The sequence below is a fragment of the Aythya marila genome (assembly GCF_965140915.1).
Source record: "Aythya marila genome assembly, chromosome: 3".
NCBI lineage: Eukaryota > Metazoa > Chordata > Aves > Anseriformes > Anatidae > Aythya > Aythya marila.
The window spans coordinates 112,398,725-112,419,760 of NC_139044.1; the positions used below are offsets into that span (position 1 = coordinate 112,398,725).

The window sequence follows — 21,036 nt, forward strand, 5'->3', positions numbered from 1 at the left end:
TGTCACTGTGCTCAGGTGCTTTGCCAGAAAAAGCTGTAGCATCATTGTTCACGTGGAGTCCTGACGTTCAAAAGCATTCTAGCTTTTATTTTGACATAATGTGCCTCACTTGGGTTGCAAAAACAAACCACAAAGCAATGAAAGAACCAAAAGCCTGATGTCAAAGGTTCTGGCATTTCTCCTTTACAACCTCCTTTTTCTCTCTTCAAATCCCCAGCATCAGCTGCAACACGGCAGCAATTATTTATTTCTGTATTTATTTTTTATGCTGCAGCCCCACCATTCAGACACCCTGCACACACCCCACTGGTTTGCAAGTTGCATGACGTGTTTGGGACAGCAGCCTTCTTGTTTTAACTCTGCAGACTCCTTTGACCACATATATTTTGGGAAGGCACTGGCACCTTGTAGAGTTAACCAGTACACTGAAGGAATGAGTGACAAACAGGGAAATGGAGCAATGTACTCACTAAAGACATACAAAAAGCACACACAGTGCTATCCATGGAAGGTTCTTGTCTATTTTTGCAAGATTTTGTTCTCTGGGTTATTTTGATCTGGTCGCTGCTGGTTAGACAGGCTCCTGTCATTGAGGAAAGGAGAAGGTACAAAAGCTGCTGAAGAAGATACCTTTAAGTAGTCTTTGAAATCAGCATCTTCATCAGTTTTCTGCTGCAACAATGAGGCCCCGTTAAGCTGGCAGCTGCAGAACCGAATGTAGGCCTGCATGTGGGACAGTTCTGCTGCCAGGATGTCCCCAATCATCTGCACAGGCATTTTTTCTCCTCCTGTTTTCTTACGCACTCGCAAGGCTCTGGAGAGAAAACAAATCACCATCCAACACTGCTGCAAGGCCTAAATCAAAATTCTTACAACACGCAGCTGCGAAAGGATGTGAGCCTCAGAAGTTCAGGCTGCAGGAAGCTCAGCGTGGCCTGAAAGATGCCCGACAGGGTCTGCGTGACTGAGACACTCCTTTGAGGCTTCCAGGACAACTGCTGTGTTCAAGCACCATCCCACTACAGCACACTGTTAGCCACTCGGTCTCCCCAAAGATTATTTTTAGAGAACAGAAGGTGGCTTTGCAGAGAGCTGGGGAGAACACCTCCCATGCTCGCTGTTTGCTGCAGGGCTCTGTTTCTAAGAGACTACAATAAATGTGCATCGGTTCTCGCTGTTTATTCCTGCCTCTCTCTTGTAACAGTTCCTTCTTTCTGAGACGCTCTGAATGCCTTCAGCTGTTGAATGCACACGGACACAGCAAGTAATCGGCAAGGACAGACATATTTACTGTAAAACCAGAAACGTCCTGAGGGAAGGAACAAGAGGATAAAGAGGAAGAAGAAAACACAAAAGGTGAAATTCACAAAAAAGTGAATTCTTACTTTACAAGACAAAAATGGAAGCACTCACTTCAGTAACTTTGTATTTGACATGATGAGTTCCTTCCAGTTAACAAAGATCAGCCCCATTTCCCCTTCCGTGAGGCAGCCTGAATCAGCCATTGGTTTCTGGAAAACCTGTGGTCAAAAAAAAAAAAATCATAAAGATGAGAAACTCTCCAGAGACAAAACCACGCTCTCATTTAGATTAGCCTCCTCTCATTTAGATTAGCAGCGATCTTGCTTTTTTTATGAACGCTCAGCGCCCAACGTCTCCACGGAAGACAAAAACAATTCCTCTCCAGCTCTTGTGACAGCCGTGCCTGTTTTTCCTACACGTGTGACCTCGTTCTGATGGTGGCATCACCACTTGTGAAGCTGGGACAAGCGTTGGGACCCACAGGCTGACCATACAGCCTGAGAACCTTCCTGCAATTTCAGTCAAACGCTGCAGACACTGCACCTGTCCCGTGCCCAAAGCGGTCACAGCTAACATGTAGAGCTACCCCTTCCTTCCTTCCTCCATGCAACACCTCCAGATACCAGAACACCTCTGCAACTTGCTCTATTTTAAGGTTTAACACTCCACCAGTTACTTTATGTAGAGAGACCAAGACTCCCAGGACAGTCTAATGCTGGCCCACCTAGCAGGGCAGTCTTGCTTCTAGAAATAAAGTCAGAGACAAAGGCAGACGATCAACTTTTATGGTACTTTCAGGGTTTGTCATGAGCCCGTGCAGCTTTGCCAGACAGCCCATCAACCTTTGCCCCTCGTCTTTACACTGAGCGTTGGCCCAAACTCTTAAGAGCAGGGTTTGGAAAATCCTAAGGTCTTTGTAGAGCAATGTCTTTCACAGCGTGACTTTTTAGCCTGTTGGGTGACCACGTAATGTTCACTAGAAAAGGAGGTGCTCACACAATGTCACTTTCTTCCTCTAGCATTTCCCAGTTCCTAAGGATCCCTTTACTTGCTCCTGTTCTGTAGGACCAAGGTGGTGTTTGTCCAAACACGTTTTCACATGCACGACATCTCACCTCTAAGACAAGCTGGAGGTCGTCCATGTACCTTTCTTCCGTCTGGATGAGTTCATGGATGTAGCCCTGTCTTTTCCTCTCTATGGGTTGCATAGTATCAAGGCTTTGGAGATCAGCACACCCTACAAGAAGCAAGCCAGGAGTTTAGATCCCGCTCAAGCCACCACATCTGGTGATTTAACAACGTTGCATCAACACAGACCAACCCATGACTCAGACTATATGCACAGCTCTTCTTTCTTGGGTTTCAATAAAAAACAGTGTAGTGGTTAGCCCCCTCCCCTCTTTGTGCCAGGTTTCATTCTGTCACCTTTTTATTTCTTCGAGCATCCCTTTATGTTGAGCTGTGATGCAAATGAGAATTCCTAACTTCATGTAACTCCATTGATCTTATGTGTTTTTCCCCCTCTTCTCCTTTTCTGCAGTGCTGTTTTCAATCACAGTTGTGATTTTCTCTTACCTTACACAGTGTCTGTTGTGAGACGAAGTCATCCAGAACGTGTCTGGCATTAGTTCATGACATTGCACCTTTAACCTCCACCCCATTTCTAAAACACTCTGCCTTGATTATTAATTTACTCTACAAACCACCAGCAGAAGTTTGCAAATGTGTAATGCAAAATTCATAGTTGCACAAACCTCAGAGTTGCACAACTTCTTTCTGGTTTAGAAACCAAATGAGCCAGGGATACGTTGAATTGGTTTGATGCATTAAGTATAAACAATCAAAATCATGCAGAGGAACACACAGACATCCAGGGACACAAACCCCAAGTTCTCTATGCTAACATGCAGACCCTACAGCTTCGTTCTTTCTCCATTGCACATTAGTAGACATGACGGCAGTGATTGAAATTTAGTAACTGAAATGAAAACTGGTAAAAGCAAAGTCAAAGTGGTGAATATATTTAGATGGGTAAAGGGGAATAGGTGAAGTCAAACTCTGATCCGTCTGTTGACCATCACGTGCTAGCAGAGCACTGCAACGTAACGGGGGGGGAAGAAAAACAATTACAGCGTATTTAAGGATATACATCTCCCATTTGATGTGGCTGCATCAGATTTGGATGAAATCTGAACTGGATTATGTAGAATAACAGAAAGGACATGGCAGCAACTCTTTTAGACCAGGCGTTTCTAGGGGAACGACGACTCTTTGACAGTTTACAGGTGTAGAGAAAGGCAGCGCGACCTACAGCCCCGAGGGTTGTGCCTCCCCTGTCACCCTAACGCACCCAGGGCATCAGAATGAGGCTTCGTTCTGTTTGCTGCCTGTTTATAGACTTGCCTGTGGGAAGACTGCCCGAAACAATGACATGAAAACGAATAAATAATACATTTGTAAAAAAAAAAAGAAAAAGGAAAAAAAAGCCAAAAAACGGGGAACATTTGGCTGAACTTGATGTGACAGTGGCTGAATGTGAACTTCCAGATTTGTGTCCTTCTTGTCGGGCAGGCACCCAGCTGCTTGGAAGCAGCAGCATCCTTCAGCAAAAGAGACGGCCACGCCAGAGAAACACTTGTCAGATGAAGTTTTAGGAAACCACTCAGAGTATTTTAATGGGGAAACCCTTGGAGCAACACAAAGGAGTACAGCAGTAAAGACAACAGCTCGATTTAAAACGAGGGCTTTTCACTTCTGCCATGTGCCCTCTGGAAGGATCACGAATCTGAAGCTTTCAAACAAGGACTGAAAAAATACTACTTTTGATGAAGGGATCTGGGATTTCAGCTCTTCCAACTGTGGAGAACATGGCTTTCAGACTTAATTATTTCCAAAGTTAAAATCAAGCCAAAGTCAGAAGAGAAAAGGGAGTAAAGCTATAGATCAAACTGATTCCTATGATCTCATCACCCATCAGTTTTTACTTTGGCCAACCCGTGCGACTTCTGGATTCTGGTGTCATTCTTTAGCATGTACAGAACCAAATTTAAGCCCAGCTATGCGGTCCTGAGTGTTCCTACGACCGACAAGTCCTAATTTTAGGCCTGTCAGGTCCTTGCACAATAGCCAGACTTTATTTGCCCAGACTCAGACCTTAGATCTCAGCTTTGACCACGTGTTTTTTCCTTCCGCTGCGAGGTACAGCCCTACAACCAGGGCAGCAAAGCACTGAAGCTCCCGCTGGTGTTTGCTTGTACCACAGCTGTCTGAAACACCCATACCCTTGGGTTTGTGTCTGTCTCCTGCTAAGTCAGGCTGAAGCAAACTGGGAGGCAAACACGCCTTTTATACGCACCTAAAATAATCTGATTTATAAATCTTGTTGTCAGGCACAAAACCGCAGTTCACTTAATTGGCCCCCTGTACTAACCTCGCCTTTGGACTGTCAGCTTTTGGGATCGGTGGATGAACGCTTTTATATTTAAATCAGTCCAAAAGCTCTGGGTTTTGATGGCTCTGACGACAGTGGCATAAAAAACAGCTTGGAATCCATACATCTGATTTTAGAAGGCAAATTTTAGGCCTTTGGATCTGAGGGGAAGAAGGTGAATGAGGGAATACAGCGATGTGCCTCACCCTCGCCAACCTTTCTCTAAAGCGGCCGCAGCAACCCCTTGCAGCAGGGGTGGGCCTGCAGCTCTAACTCTCTCCTCCCACGTTCCTGTTCCCTCCTTTCCCTGCATCACCGCTGGCACTTCGCTGCCTCCCAGCTCACAGCCTGGCAGAAGAGGAATCCTGAGGGAGAAAAGGAAAACAGCTGTTTTCTGCGAGTCCAGTAGCCAGGAACGCGCGTGGAAGCGAGAGGAGCACCCTTTTTTTTGGCAGCAGAAAGCTGTTGCCCTGGCTTCTGCCTTGTGAAGCTTCGTCGCAAGCTCCCCATACAGCTTGTAAAAGCAGAGGGTTTTTCAGAGAGCAATGCCTGCCACGGCTGTGGTACCTTTCGTGTTAAATCCTGCTCTCCAAGATGGGGAAGCAGCTCTCTCGCAGCGGCAGGGGAGAACGAGCTGGAGAGTTTATAAACAGGAAATCCCAGTCTCTAAACTTACGTTTAAAATTACACTTCCCACTCCAAATATACCTGAGCAAGAAATACTTTCTTGCTACTAACTTAGTTAACCCTGCTTGGAAAGCTAAAGCTTCACAGTCCAAAGATTTTCTACCCTGCGTGAGATTCAAACACTTGAAAACCAGGGGCAGAGGGGATCTTTCAGATTACCGACATATTCTGGACTTCAGGTAAGTTCTAGGGGAAGAATGACTCTTTCTGAAGAAACCCTTCTGTGAAAGACAGATGAACAACATCTATCACCATTTCAAAAAAAAATATATCGTTTTTTTTCCTTTGTTCAAAAAGGGGAAATGAATTTCAATTCTTGACTTAAATCCAGTTCCAAAGAATTGAGGTAAAAACCAGCCAGACACAAAGCTCTCAAAGATGCCCAGATTTGCTTGGGCACCACATGCTTTGCCCGCTTCCCCAGCAATGCTGCCCACTCAGTGAACAATGAAAAAACACATTTAAAAAACGACAGCTTTGGAAAGACATCTTGAGCCTCAAACATGAGCTCAAGCACCTTCCCTGAAGTATATGTCCTAAGCAAGCTGTGAGGCATCACAGCCAGGTCATTTAGTGAGGAGTATTTCAGGGCAGACGTGGCTTTAGTAAATTCCATTTGTAACCAGATAGCTTGGTTTAAGACTTGTGGATTTTTTTGTTTTGGGGTTTTGTTTTTTAGCTCAAACCAGTTGATATGGTTGGAAAAATCAGATAAGGCTTTTGTTTTTTGTCTGTATTAACCTGTCTCTGTAATCCTAGGATACTGAAGAAAGAGCACATCTCACCGTGGAGCAGCACTAAAGGAGCCCCTTCACTACAGGCAGAGAACAGACTGATGGTGTCAGGGAACATCTCTCACGTTCCCAGCTCTGCTGGCACACCAAGAGGCTACCTGACTTGCAGCGTACTCCTGTCACTGCCTGTAGCTGTCCGTAGCCTCTGCGCCTCCTGGAACCTGTGCAAGGAGCTAATCCAGCAAATCTGAAAAGGTTGGTTTCCATCAGGCTCCAGGAAACATAATCCAAGTTGTATCCAATCGCCCCTAATCACTACGCGCATTTTACTCTCTCCACTACAAAAGAAGAAATTAATGATTCAATTTGCAAGAGGTAAAAAGCAAAACTAAGTCGCTGTGTCACAGACCCAGGTAACATAATGCTTGTCCCAACTATTCAGACAGGAAAAAAAAAAAACAAACCTCCCCAGGTGAACAAAAAAAACACAACAGACAAACTAGATCCTTTTATGCGTCCCTTTAATAAAGTACATTTGCATAGTTATCTTACAACTTTGTTTGAAAACAAAGATGAACAATTGCCTCATGCTAAGCACAGCCTGCATTTGCATGTCTGAACAACCATCCCCACACGTTAATACTCTAGCTTGAAGAGAACAACACAAGGTAATTTTAAGGCAGCACACACCATGAAGTAGCAGTTTATTAGTTCATTACATCAAAGCAGCGTTACCCTGCAGCAGCTCCCAACACGACTACAGGCCAAGGTTCGCCAGCGTTCCTACGAGCAGACTTATGTACAGGTGTTTTACCCCGACCCCAAAGCACCGCACAGGGATACGGTCTGACCAAGCACCAAGGTGGGACATGTGGTCATGGACTGGTAGGGTGTGTTGTGACTGTTAGCGTGTAACTTTTGAGTGGAGCTTTACGCCTCCTGTGCTCCTAACTCCACTAGTAAGGATGACGTTAGCGCAGTGCTCTGCTTTCACACTACTCGCACGCCCAGACCTGCACCGGGTCTCGGTGGTCGCACGAGGCTTTCCTGCATGGATCTAATTGCTGAGTGGGAACTCAGCTTTGGAAATCAAGCTTTTGCAAAACTAAGCTTTTGTAGGTTTTGATGCAAACCAGACAATTACAAAATTAGGAAGCGCTTCAGTCCTTGTTCTGGTGCACTTCAGTACCATTTGCAATCTCGCACCCAGTTACACAACGGCCCCCATTCTCTGCTGGCCCATAGGAAACGGCATTAAGCCAGTGCTATGCTGCAGGCAATGTCATGTTCTGCTTCATTTGTAACATCTTGTGGCTTTGAGCAACACTTAGCCTCTCAGGCCTTCAGGGAGGACTGTCAGTTCAAGAACTATCCCTGGCTTTCACCCTGTCCTTAGCTGAACTGTCTTCACCCAAATCCAGGATGAGCACTTTGATGCCAGTTTTACTTGGCTGGCTGGGACAATACCTGAACCTCACTCCAGGGTCATTTATCAAGGAGAGAGAGGGTTACATACAATCAGCAAAGACTGGATGTTTTTAAATCAAAAAGTCTGATTTAAATACAGCTTCCATCAGCTGCACCTCTTTGCTGATAGATTATTTTAAAATCCTGCAGTACATACAGCCTCAGCAGAGCCTTTCCTACTGACAGCCTGATGTAGCTGTGCGATTCTTTCTGCACCAGCACGTGACAGGAGAGCAGAGCTCTCAGGTGACTGTGCTTGACCTGTATTAGGCAGACTTCTGAAAAGAGAAATACCAATGGCAGGGACACTGTCTCTTTCAATCAGCGTTATTATTAAGTCTATTGTTATTATTATTATTATCATTGTTATTAGAGAATTTAGAGCATACTCAAGTAATACTGAATCATCAGAAGGTAACTGTGAAAGCCCAAAATGCTTCACCGCAATACTCATCAGTTCAAACTGAGGGGCAGCTGTTGCAATAATTAGTAATGCTCATATCTATGTACCCAACGACAGGGCTACATGGGTGAAACTGTACTTGATACTACCCTAATCTCCAACTGCACCATTAAAATTGGGTAGAATGACAGTTGTTTTTGGGAAATGCCATGATATTAGTTTGTAAATCATCCCAGATATGATTTGAAGTTGTTTTTCTTTTTCCCAAATCAATGAGTAGCAATTTGGCATTCCAGGAAAATTGACACTGAACATTTGGGAAGTCAGCTTAGCTTAAATCCCACAGGTTCACAGTGCCTCTTAGAAATGGGATAATTTATAAGATCACCTAATTCTCAGACTAACGTGAGTGACTGACTGCTTGACACCACTGGTGTAGCACAACAAAGTTCGGTCTGCATTAAACAGACCTTCAAAATCAGAAATTAAGAGAAGGCAATTCAGAGTGATTAGCATATTTTAGCAGAAATATTTAAAAATGTAGTTTCAAAAGGAAAACAAGTCAGCTAGAATACTGGAGAAATTATCTAGCACATTATTTGCCTACAGTAACATTTCATTCTATGACAAAATACTGGTTTAGACAAAATACATCCAGAATAAAAATCCATTTGTAGTTTTATGTAGGCACGTTGCTGTAGTCTGTATTGCACAAAAGATATACCTCTGACCTAAAGGGCACATATACATCATTTGATAAAGTATATTAAATATGTAACATTCCGCTTTTTCGATAGAAATTTCGGAGAAAGGCTTTTAAATCTCTGCAATTTGACTAACCTTTTCCTGATAGTACCTTTACAACATTCATATATATATAAATAGAGTAAACATACAATGGTTTGTAAACATTTCTGATTGCATAAGTGACCTTTTCTGATTTGTTACCAAATTCAGGAAACCAACTAAATTAAATACTGTGTGTGACTAGGTCTCTCCTGTTGTTACAGGATCAAAGAACTATTTCATCAGATGAGTAGTCTGCTATTGATTAATCCTTTTATCTAAAGGGATATCAGGGTTATAGTCCTGAAGTCCCAATTCCTCTCTCTCCCCATCCCAAAAAAATGTGGGCACCTTTACTGCATTGTATCGCTAGCGTGCTGTAACTGTGCCTTCAAGGGCCACTTTGTAGATGAGGAATATAGGTCCATTTTTAAACCAAAGTTCCCTGCCTTCAGCTCCAGGTGTCTGTTAGTGTTTCTCTTCTGACAACATCTCTTTACCAAGGCTGCCTACGTATTAGGCTGCTATTTATTTACCAAATAGAAGAGCAGCAGCTTTCAGCTGGTACTTACTTTATGTCGCTGAAGAATTTAGCGAGATAAAAACACCACTCAGTACCGTAACTATTTAATGAAAAAAAAAAGGAGCAGAGCAAGGGTCTAGTAGCACAGAGGCTGTACAAGTACTGCACTAACTAGTACATACCCACTATCTGCTAAAACTGAATCAAGGCAGGAGGTTGTTTAGGGTACAACTTATCAAGCCAAAACAACCTGAATTCCTGCTATAGGACTACTGTGAAGGAAGAAAATAAAAAGTATCTTCCATTCTATGCTAAATATTTCTTTCCCCAGTAAAAAGGGTATTTAAAGGCTGGACTGCACCAGATCTAAATCTTAGATCGTGTAGCATGTTTGTAATCACAGTGACCACCAGCAGTACAGACAGGTAGGGTTTGGTTTCTGGATAAGCCTTACGGGCTGTCATTTTAAAAGCTCAATATGCAGAAGATCAAATCAAATCCATTAGAACAGTAATCAGCGAACATTTTAATTCTGCAAAGTATGTACAGTACAACATTGAAAGAACACAACTGCCCATTCAAAACAGCTCAGATAAACTGTGCAAATAGTGGGTCTTTGTGTGTCTGCAATCCCACCATGCAAACGATAACTTGATATGCATGCTAATGATCTAGGATTATCAATGCCAAAGAAAAATGCTAAAGGAAACAAGAATGAACAGCAGTGAAAGCCACACAAAGACCCACTATCCTTTCTCCTTTTACAAATCAACTGTAAATGTTATAAGAAAACCCACAAAAAAAAAAAAATAATTTCTTGACTGGATCTAACATTCAAACGAAGCAAAAGGATTGTTTCAGAGATTTTTGAGCAGGGCTGGCCACCCTGCCTCCACGCTACAGTCAAACTTGGATAGTGGGTCTCTGAGGTGCTTTCACACTGGAAGACAACATTGGGTCCTAAAAAAAACAAAAAAAAATGAAGGATAAAATGAACACAAATTTGAAGAGTGAAACATATGAGTTCTATGGACAGACAGAACAACACCACAAAGGTCAGAAAGGAATGGCTAACACCCAGCTTTCAGAAAACAGACATAACGTGCTTCTACTCTTGCAATTTGGTATTTATAAACACACCCAGCGTTAAGTACTTGCGACCAGCCATCACTGACTCAAAACCACTGCAGTTGACTCACTTTTCTTCTCAAAGAAGACTTCTGTTATGCAGACTTAACACACAAGGTCAAGCCCTAGGTTGTTTTTAAAAGGCAATGGCAAAATTCCCTGAGATTTCAACAAAGCCAGGATTTCTCCTGAAAAACTTGTAATAAGGCATTAGAAAAGCAGATAGAAAGTCAACTTATAAAGAAAAGCCCAAGTGCTATTCATATCGGCACATAAAAACTAACCTGACCCCTTACTTGATAGCCAGTAAGAGAAACACTGAGTCCTTCCACAGCAGCGTCCACATTCAGGCACAGAAACGCACCTGCCCCAAGTATGTTGGTGCACAAGTTGGTTTTTCAGTGTGAACACCCTTGAAAATGAGTCAGCTTCACTAATTAGACCATGGTGAACAGGAATTATGATCTTTCATGCATGGGAATAAACATCTGGGAAGACAGAAGCTGGTGAAAGGACAGGACTTGCCTCGTGTCTCTCTCTAATGTGTCTCATGTACACATAAGGCTTTGGGAGGGAAAAAATTAGGTAGATCCACTGGTATTACTAAAACCATGAGGTGTGTTGCTAAGGAAATTCACTGTTGCCATACGTGTGTCAAGAGTCTAAGGAGAAAGGATCTGTTATTCCCAGTGCTTCCAGTCTAACCATCTTCACCCAAGGCCCCTGTGCTGACAGAAGGTACAGCAGTGAGATTTAGGGGGGGGAAGAAGGCGCTTGTCAAGCAGCGGGGACTGCCTGGAGCTCAGGTCTAAGCACTTGAAGGAATAATTTAGATGCATGAGGAGCTTCAGCAGCACTGGCACATGGAAAGGAAAAAGAGTGGACAGAAACAGGAACTATGCATGCATTAAAGCAGAAAGAATGGGTACATTTCAGTACGATGAAAGAGAAATCGCAGAGACACCTTGGGTAAGAGGAGCTCCATGTATGCTCTGCACACTGAGCGCAGGCAGGTCGACCTGGCTGAGTTTGCCAGCTCTCAGCAACAATGTGTCTGAGGGAAGGAGCAGATCTCTGATACAAAAGACATCCAGCAACCAAGTACGCCAGTGTAGCCGGACCACTTGTCCTGCCTCCGTCTGAGGTGGATGAGGGGAAAAAGTTGCAGCTAAAGAAAATAAAGGAAAAGGCTCCGACTGGTCCCATGGACAAGACGACAGACTGAAAAAGCCAATATGTAAGAAGGGAACAAATTCCTAAACCCAGCTGTTTAAAGCACAGACAAAGATTGTCTCCGGTGACAGAATTATCTCCAGATCAGACCAGGCCATCAGAAAGACCTGTCAAGTGGTCAGGGCTCCCCACTCACCCACCTGCACCCCCTGAGAAGAGCAGGAGGAAAGCCTGGGAGAGACGCACCACGCATATGCTGGCAGCACACGTAAGATCTGACCCTCAGTGGATGAGCGAGCACTCAAAGACAAGAAAATAATAGATACTCCTGTAAGTAAATCTATAGCTATTTATGCTTTAAAACTTTCTGCATGTCTTTATTTGCATGAGGATGATTTGAGGGCAAACATTAGAATAAGAGCTATTATAATGCCATTAAAACCTGAGTGGCTCTAACCATCACCAAGGTCGCTGAGAGCAGGACTCTCAGTGCTTTCTGTTCTGCAGTCACCAAGAGCTGGTTTGTAGTAAGAGACATGCTTACAGAACTGTGATATCCTTTTTTATTTTTTAGTTTTCCTTGCAGAGACCTCATGGCAGAGCGTACAGCTACACCAACCGAAGAGAAGAATCGTCTTGCTCAGCTAAGTTACTGCTCTGCTAGGGAAGTTTGCCATTACAGTTGTAAATAGTAAGCCCCAGGAAAGACTCTAGGTGCAAAGGTGGCCCATGTAACAGAGTTTAGATTTGAGGGAAAAGTATAATTTTCATAAGCTATAAACCTATTTGAGTAAATCCTATCTGCCTGCTCCCGTTCAAATACAATTATATTTGACTGGCTAGAAGAGACAGTAAGAGAAATTGGTATTTGTCAAAAGCATTACAATACTTAGGTTAAGAATTCTTTAAAATATGAGAATACATTTTATAAATTATACTGATTTTTATCATATGTCTAAACTGGTCCTTAGAAGACCACAGAAACAGTTCTGTGGGATAGTTCCTTACCAATTTGTCAAGAACACCAGTAATAGTTTCTGCACTACATTTAAGTGTAAGCAAAAAAATAATTTTTGAAATATCCAAGGATGTTTGAAAGTTTGGTCAGTACCTATTTAAACATTTCTATGGTTATAGAAAGGTAGTGCTAGCTTACTGCTACCACAACTTACTAGCTCAGACTTCACCCTGTGTGGAAGCAGCCCAGCTGACGTGAGCCATCACAGAAATCTGTGCAAGGGTGTTTGCCTGATGCTGCACTTAAGCCATGCTGGTTTTGAGAGGGGTCTAGACAGAATACTGTTGTTTTATTCCTGACATTTCCAGATGCATGTTTTAACACTACACAAGAGTGACAAATTCTAGCACAAAACTGATTCACAAGTTGGCTTATTTGAAATACTCAGAGAATTTTTTGTTTAGATTTTCAACACATTCTTAATTCATCAATAGGCAAGTTTTCTTAATTTAGCATCAGCAGATGTGCTTCACAGAAAAGAAGACAACAACAACTCAGACAAACAGAACTGTAACAGCCAAGTACAGATGAGATCTGCTTTTTGCTGACTGCCACTGGCTGGCCTTGTCCATATACTTTCAGAGGACAACTCTCTTCACACAGCCACAATTTATGTGGCTGGAAATACTTTTAATCCTCAACATTGAAGTCTGAGAAAGAGTCTAATGACTTAACAGAGAACGAGAAAGATTACCACATCAAATGTTCCCATTAACCTTAATTTCATGGCCTGTCTGGATTTAGTCTATACTATTTCTTCCAAATTGAGATTTTGTCTGTATGTAAAGAGAAAAAAATTAGAGGAATATTTCAGTCATTTAGACGTGTCTAATCAAAAGTACTTAAGGTTCAATCTAAATGCAGATTTTGACATCACAGCCATGCCAGTCAGAAGCATTTAAAATAAAACAAAAAAAAAAAAAAACAACACATCATTGTGTTACCAAAAATGTTAGCACAGATGTAATTTAACTACAAACCTCAAGAATGGTGCAATATTGTATTTTGACCAGGTACCATAGCAAGCTACCACGGGAAAATATTTCATCTTCCCAATCAAAGTTGTACCTCCTCTACTAGGTTTGTGAATTCTCTAAGAATATAGCTAAGTTGATCAAATCTTAACTGCAAACTGGTCCTACAGACTAGCTTTTAACCAGACTCAAGCAGACTTCCAGATGCACATCTTTATACTGTGAAAAATACAAATGATGCTTAAGGAAAAACAGCAAGTGAAGGGAGGAGGCTTGGTATTGAAAGGATCAACTTTTAGACCAAACCCAGGTGGGCTCCCAATGCCACTAACGTCACGGGCTGATCAAAAGTTGATTTAATCACAGTGCCCCAGGATGAAAAGCCAGGTGTGTAAGAACAGAGGTAGTTTCCTCCGTGGAGAGGGAACAAAACAAAAAAACAAAAAAAAACCAAAAAAACAAACAAAACCAAAACAAAACAAAACAGAAAGGTGGGCAGGGGATGAGAAACATTTACTATGTTTGTGTGCAATATTTACTCTGTGTTGTTTTTTTTTTTTTTTAATCCATTCTGTGGCTATTTTTACTGATTTGATAAATAGTTTAAATGTAAGTTAAAGTTGACTACAGGAGACACTTTTTTCATATTTTATAAAACTCAATGAAGTTCTACAATCAAGCGTAATATACCTGCACTGACCCCCTGTCAGTGTAAGTTATCAAACATCAGCATCTTTAATGGAAGGTAATCACCTATCAAATCTAATATTTTAGCTCACCCTTGCACCCTTACTGTTACACACTGGCTGGTTGGTAACGTGATGGTTGTTCGTAGGTTAAATAGAAAAGTATTTAAAGCACTTAGAACTATAGTAAGGTATTTAAAGAAAGACCATTTAAAATACCAATAAATTCAGTTGATGCATGGAACTCTAAATTTCAAACACAAAGCAAAATTAGAGCAATGCACTTTTGAAATAAAGTAACAAAAAGTTTTTTTAAGAAAAATGTTGCTTACACTGCTGACTTGGATCAGAATCTGTGGTCATCTTCACGTAGTTTGAGGGGAAGAGACCTGTCACACCATTGATTTCTCCTTGCCACCAGTCAGCATCATCCTTGCTCAGTACGTTAATTAGCTGCCCTTTGGAGAAACTGAGCTCGTCTTCGTTGTTTGCCATGTAATCGTACATTGCTATCACTTGACACACTATTAAGAAAAAACAAAGTTAGCAGAATGCTGTTACACAAGTATTATTTTTTCAGTATTTTACATAATCACAGGAAACAAACAACAACGTCACATAAACTGTTACATAAGAAACATACCAGACATGATTTTATCTTGATGCAGAACTGTTCTCCCTTTTCTTTTACTCAGATTTTGAACTGGGCCAGGCAGAAATATTTATTTTGATTTTATGTATCTATCTATGCACGTACACAGAAAATTATTTCCATTAGCACTAGGATCTATCAACCTTCTAAACATTTTAAATATAACCAAGTGTACTTCTCTCTCTTCCACTGGCTCAGCAGGGAAAGTGAGTTTGATTATCTTACAGCTGATACTTGTGAGAAAAATGCAGCAGAGGAAGAGGAAACACACATTAGCTAATCATGAATTACAAATGTAGCCAAAGGGAAGTTTTGTCCGGTAATACCTAGGAAGTTGTTGTATAAGCAAGTCATAGCTGCAGAGAACAGCAAAATTTAAGCATGCAGAACCACAAAAACTGCTTTTATATGAAATAATCTCATTAGTAGCCAGCCATCCAAATGAAAAGCACTAGTGGAAATTGCAGCTCAGTCTCCCTTCTTAGAAAGGAGGGCATGTATAATTCTAAGGTGTTTGCCAATGATTGCTAACATTCTGTAAGATTGTTGCTGGCAGTTGGCAAAAAGAAAAAGGAGTTTCCAAACAAGAACATTGTTGCTCTTCAGGGAGTTCAGAAGAATTAAAAAGCTTTTCTATGGAAGATGGACTCGTAGATTTCTGGATATAAACATCATCATATGACTGAGACTTTCTGTTGTAAGGTAGGTAGCTAAGTACCAGCCATGGCAGGGACCCCATGAAGAACTGTTTTGATTAAAAAGCCATGAGATTTTGCCTTTCTTGGTCAGAGATGATATCTGAACGGACATGTCTGTCAAAAGACCCAGACGCTGACTAGGACTTTACCTTCCACAGTGATGCACAGTAAGGTAGGGCCATTAAATATACTATCAAGCTAGTGATGTAATTCAGATTAGTATCTGAACAACCAAAGCAGTTACATGAAATACTTTAAATGAAATATAAATAAAATCTTTTTTTTTTGGTCACCTGAGGGAGCAGCAGATGTGGTTCGTTCACTGCTTGGACCCAGTAATTTCACATGGCTGGCAGGGAACCATCCTTTCTGTCTCTTTTTCCCTCTTGCCTGTAAATGTTTAAAAAGATGTTAAACAAGAAACCAAACAGTCTATAAACTGGAAAAAATGCAACAAATGTGTCAAGCGACTTTGCCTACGAAAGACAGAAAAAGTTGGTCTTCCAACACCTACTAAACACTAAACAACTCAAAAGGTAAATTCTAGCTAAAGGATAAAACAGTCAAATTCAAATAAAACTGCATCCTGATATGCTCTGGCAAATGTGAAGTGCAGTTAATGACTTCTGTGCACAATTTCAAGGTAGGGCTGAATATTTGCTCTACGAAAATTGCACTTAATGTATCAAATATATTCTCTAATGAGATACCACAACTTTCTAAACAGCTTTCGGAACACTATACTTGTTTGTTTTTTCAAATGAAACCAAAGATCACCTCATTACTGTTCATCGAATCAGAGTTATGTTTCCTTCAATTAATTACCTGCAGCTCTCCTTGCCACCATCCACTAGCATTTTTCTTCAGAATAAGTATTAGCTGTCCTGGAGCGAGACTAAGCTGTTCAGTTCCTGAGGCAGTATAGGCAGTAGTAACCTGAGCAATTTCTGAAAAGACAGTATATTAATTGCATTTGTTATCTTTTTTGTTACAATAAGAGCTATTTCCACAGAAATACACTGGTACATATCTTGTAGGTAAACACACCACCTGCCATTAAAACACTGCTATGAACCTAACCACTCATCATCACTTTAAAAACAGTCCAAAACATTAAAGTTATAACACACTTACCAGGTTTCTTATTTATTGTTCCAGTTTTGCCAGCATTACTAGAGCCCTACAAGAAAGACAGAACAATCTTCTTTTAATATGAAATAAAACCAGTAGACTTTGCACCATCTTTAAGCATGTGAAAAGAAAATAGAGGTTTTAACTCTGAGGCCATTTTTAACAAAATACCATGCTCCTGTACTGAGGCAGTCAACGTGACACTGTGGCTAGAGCTCTCATTCAGGTCTCAAACTTTATGCTCTTCTTTTCTGCAAATGAGTTTAATCTCTACTTAAAATCATAATTTAATAGGTGGGTATCAATAACAAAAAAAAAGAGAGAAAGCATCATGCATTAACTAAGCCTCAAAATAAGAACTCACTTCTTGATCCTTTGGTCTGACGTAATTGGAGGGGAAGATTCCAGTTCTGTCATCGATGCTCCCTGTCCACCATTCCCCTTCTTTCTGGGTCACGAGAATTTCCTCTCCTTCCGTAAAAGTCAAGTCACCAGGTTCGGAGCTTGAATACGAATACAGCGCAACATACTCTGTGCACACAGTACATATAAAGGAGAGAATAGTTTAGATAAAAGGATAAAAGTTCATCAGACACAAGCAAAAGTACCTTTGATATCAACGTTCATCAGTGTGTTCATAGCATGGATCATGTCTTAGCAAGCCTGCGTATCAGCTTACCTGCCTGACTGTAATCACAGCTGGCCTCATGCTTACAGCTCTGAATTAAGGGTACACAACATCTTACAGACAAATTAATTTGGCAGAGTGAGAGTTACTACGCTTTGAACAGACTGCAGATAAGCCTGTAGGCCACAGCTAGAGAACTTACATCTCATATAAGAAGTACTCCACCCTACCTCCATGTTTCATAGCAGGCGTGTATATTCCACACCTACATCTGATTAAATCCATTCTTATCTAATACAGCAGAAATGAAAAACACAATTGGAACAAAAAAAACAACTGGGGAAACAAATATACTGTACTAAAAGGCTTAGAAAGTGTTTCCGACAAATTCTTCTGCAGCAATACTTTTCTCTACTTCTCACTGATTTAAAGAGAACAATCCACATTAAGGAGACTAAAATCCCTTCTCCTATCTCTACAGCACAGAATAGCATAGCAGAAAACAGCAGGAAGAGAAGGCAGCTTATGGACACGAGACATTTTAATTTTCAGAAGCAAATTACCGGAGCATAAGCCCTAAACAAACAAGCGATCAAACACAACCCAACAAACAAAAACAATATGCCTGAGCTCAACCTTAATTAGTTACAAATTTTACTCAAGTTCTTGTTTTAGGATTCCCATAATAATAAGTTGATATTTGCACTGTATCTTTTGGACAAACATTAAAAGACTTGCTCAGAACTTTTTAATATATTTAAGCTTAGTCACATGCAGTTAAGCAGAAACAGGGTGTAGCATTAAGTAATATACTTCATGCAGGCTTACCCTCTCCTACTGTATAAGACTGTGTATTAGGTTTCTTCTTTACAGCTGCATAAATAGCTTCTGGTCTGCAGTAAGAAAAAAAAAAGTTTGAGAAACTAAAAAATCTGACCAAGAAAAAGAATCTCTTTCTTAGGATGAGACTAAGCTCATATTAGCTGTCTTAAAGTTGGTATTTCCTCTAAATTATTTACAAAGGCTTCTTTGAATGTCAAACAGTGACAGATATTATGGATATTTAAGATGTCAGTAGCAGCCAAGTGCACACCACACTTCAAAAAAAAAAAAAGTAATATTATAGATCTAAAAGATATGTTCACGAATTATGCTACCCGAAAGAAGTACAAAATAAATTATTTTTTTTTTGGTCTAAATTCTCATACCAGAGTGTTTCTAAGAACTTTCATCATAACACATGTCAAGAACAATCCACACACAATGGTGCAGCCACTCCAGCAGTAACCAGGCTTTTAATAACTACCTGAGCAGTTACCTACAGCATTAGAATAGACATAAAGATCTTTCCAAGAAAGAAAAATACCACTATTTCTGTAAGATGTGCCTTACAAGCTTTTAATGCTGAGTGTTAAGGAATTCCTTTTAGGTCACTTAGAAGTTGGCACCCTTTAGAGGCTCAAAGCAACTCCACTGCAAGAGATCTGACTTGGTAACGAACCAAAAGAAAGCTGGCACTTGATGAATGACCAAACACCATTGACTTTTCACAGCACTCAGCTTGGAAGACTGTCTGTTTACTCAGTAGTGAGCTCAACATTACTTGGCTTGCTAGAATGAAATAATAAAGGCCTAAAATGGTATGGTGTAAATTATGAACATTATGTAGAATCTGCACTTTAAAGCACAGTAGCGATTTTGCACTCTAAAACACCTCTTTTTGTAAACTTTAGAACAAAACAATAATAAGGCACACTTACTCCTCTTTCTTGATTTCGCTTCCAGGTAAGAGCTTGACGTAAGATTTTGGAAACCAACCCCTTCCTCCATGTACCTCCCCAAACCACCAGTTCTCCTGCTGCTCCAGGACAGTGATGATATCATTTTTTGAAAAATTCAAGTGGTTATCTTTTTTTGCAGTCCAAGAGCAAAGTGCTTGTGCTTTTAAGTTCTCGACAGGTTGCCCCTGTTTAAGACAGAAGTGGAGATGTTGGCTGACCATACTACCCCTAACTGGTACAAGTGCTAAAAATAAACGTATGTTGATGTCTAAGCAAGTTCATTCCTAAGTGTTGGCTGAACCTTTTTTACTTTGTGCCTGAACAATGTTTTACATTCCTGTATGTAAGTGATAGACTCAGGAACACTCTCTCAATTCTGTTTCTTACTTGTTACAAATACCTTGTGTGTCTAATTACAGGTGAAAACAATCACAGAATTATGAAACACATTGCATGAGCACTCTTGGTCACCAGTCCACTGAAATGTATGGAATTATGTCTATAGACAGTAGTGGAAAATTCAGACTAATTTGTTTATCCCCAGCCTGCCCAGTGCACACAGTATTAGAAAAATTAGAAAAGTGTGTTTGTGTTTTTGTTTTTTGTTTTTTTCTTAAAAAAGTGTCATTAATGTGAACAGCAAGTTCTCCACTCTCACACAATATACCTGTCCGTGAATGGGTGAAACGGATCCAGGGGACACAGTGCGAGTGAAAGCTGATTTCTGTTGCCATGCTGTATTAACGTTCAGGCTAGAAAAATGTAAGTTTTGGTAATCAGATTCTTCTGCAGATTTACTTGGTGAAAGTGGTCTGCAAATTGAACAGAGACATATTTAACATGACAGTTTTTATTTTAAAAGTATCTTAGTAGAATCAGTGTGTTGCTTTTTTTTTTTTTCTTTAATAAATATAAAATAAATCATCCTATGCAACGCAAAGCAGACAATCAAATATTTAAAATGCACAAGCTAACACTTTCAGGTAGACTTGTCAAGAAGTTTTCTGCATTTATATTTATATTTTCTGTATCATCGAATGATACCACACAGCACATTACGTTTTAACTTTGAAAAAGCAATTTTAACACCAATGTAACAAACACTCACTCTGAAGCAGCTGAGGTAGTAGATAAAGATACTGTAGGAGGAAGTAAGGCCTTCTTAGGAGATAAAGGTTTTTCTCCTTCTGGTATTTTTTCTACATAATTGCATGGAAACCAACCAATACGTCCTTGAAAACTCCCGTAAAGCCAACCAGGTTCTCCAACATTTTTTTCATCAACCTATGAACAGGCAGATAAATACAAAGAAAATACAATTAGCTGTCTGAAACAAGAGGATATCTCATGAGTCAGCACCTGTTGGCACTCTGAATAGCATATGCAGCACTCTCACAGGATCAGCATTTTCACCCTGTTTTTCAGAACTGAGCTGATTTTGCCCTGTTCAAAAAAGAGGATGATGCAATTTCACTGTCTCTCCAGCAGCTCCTTCCAAGGTAACACACCAAATCTGCCAGCCACATCCAGAGACATGTGGAGACAGGCCTCAAAGATGTCATATTCCTTCAAACAGGCCCCAGACAACATGACACTGGTGACCACGTATGATACCTGGAACAATTCTGGCTTGCCAAATGCATTGTGTCACATTTCATTGAACACAAGACCAAGAAGCAGTGGCTGGCTGGCTCAGCAGCACAACAAACTGGTACAGCTCTGCTTAGAGAACAGCGGTGGTCTTAAGTGGGGAAGTGCAACCACATTTCTCAGTGGTTTTCTGTAAAAGACTGCAGGAAGGATGTGCTGCAATTAACTGCAGACAAAACACATCC

The 21,036-nt window shown here is 40.8% G+C and overlaps 1 protein-coding gene across 7 annotated transcripts in view; it reads right to left on the minus strand.

The window, feature by feature from the left end:
- The window catches only part of ITSN2 (intersectin 2), a 78,565-nt gene that overhangs the window by 6,155 nt on the left and 51,374 nt on the right, over positions 1-21,036 (minus strand). For 3 of the 7 annotated variants that reach the window (XM_082758393.1, XM_082758394.1, XM_082758395.1), the window contains exons 20-31: positions 20,310-20,485; positions 19,869-20,013; positions 19,181-19,386; positions 18,249-18,313; positions 17,157-17,323; positions 16,796-16,841; positions 16,487-16,608; positions 15,955-16,051; positions 14,644-14,835; positions 2,418-2,539; positions 1,414-1,520; positions 631-814 (exon numbers count right to left, since the gene is read on the minus strand). In XM_082758393.1, coding sequence (XP_082614519.1) covers positions 631-814; positions 1,414-1,520; positions 2,418-2,539; positions 14,644-14,835; positions 15,955-16,051; positions 16,487-16,608; positions 16,796-16,841; positions 17,157-17,323; positions 18,249-18,313; positions 19,181-19,386; positions 19,869-20,013; positions 20,310-20,485 — 1,629 coding nt within the window. Of the gene's footprint in view, positions 1-463; positions 584-630; positions 815-925; positions 1,310-1,413; positions 1,521-2,417; positions 2,540-6,657; positions 10,293-13,367; positions 13,428-14,643; positions 14,836-15,954; positions 16,052-16,486; positions 16,609-16,795; positions 16,842-17,156; positions 17,324-18,248; positions 18,314-19,180; positions 19,387-19,868; positions 20,014-20,309; positions 20,486-21,036 lie in introns of those variants that run through there. The other 4 variants (XM_082758396.1, XM_082758397.1, XM_082758398.1 and 1 more) reach the window with 4 other exon arrangements.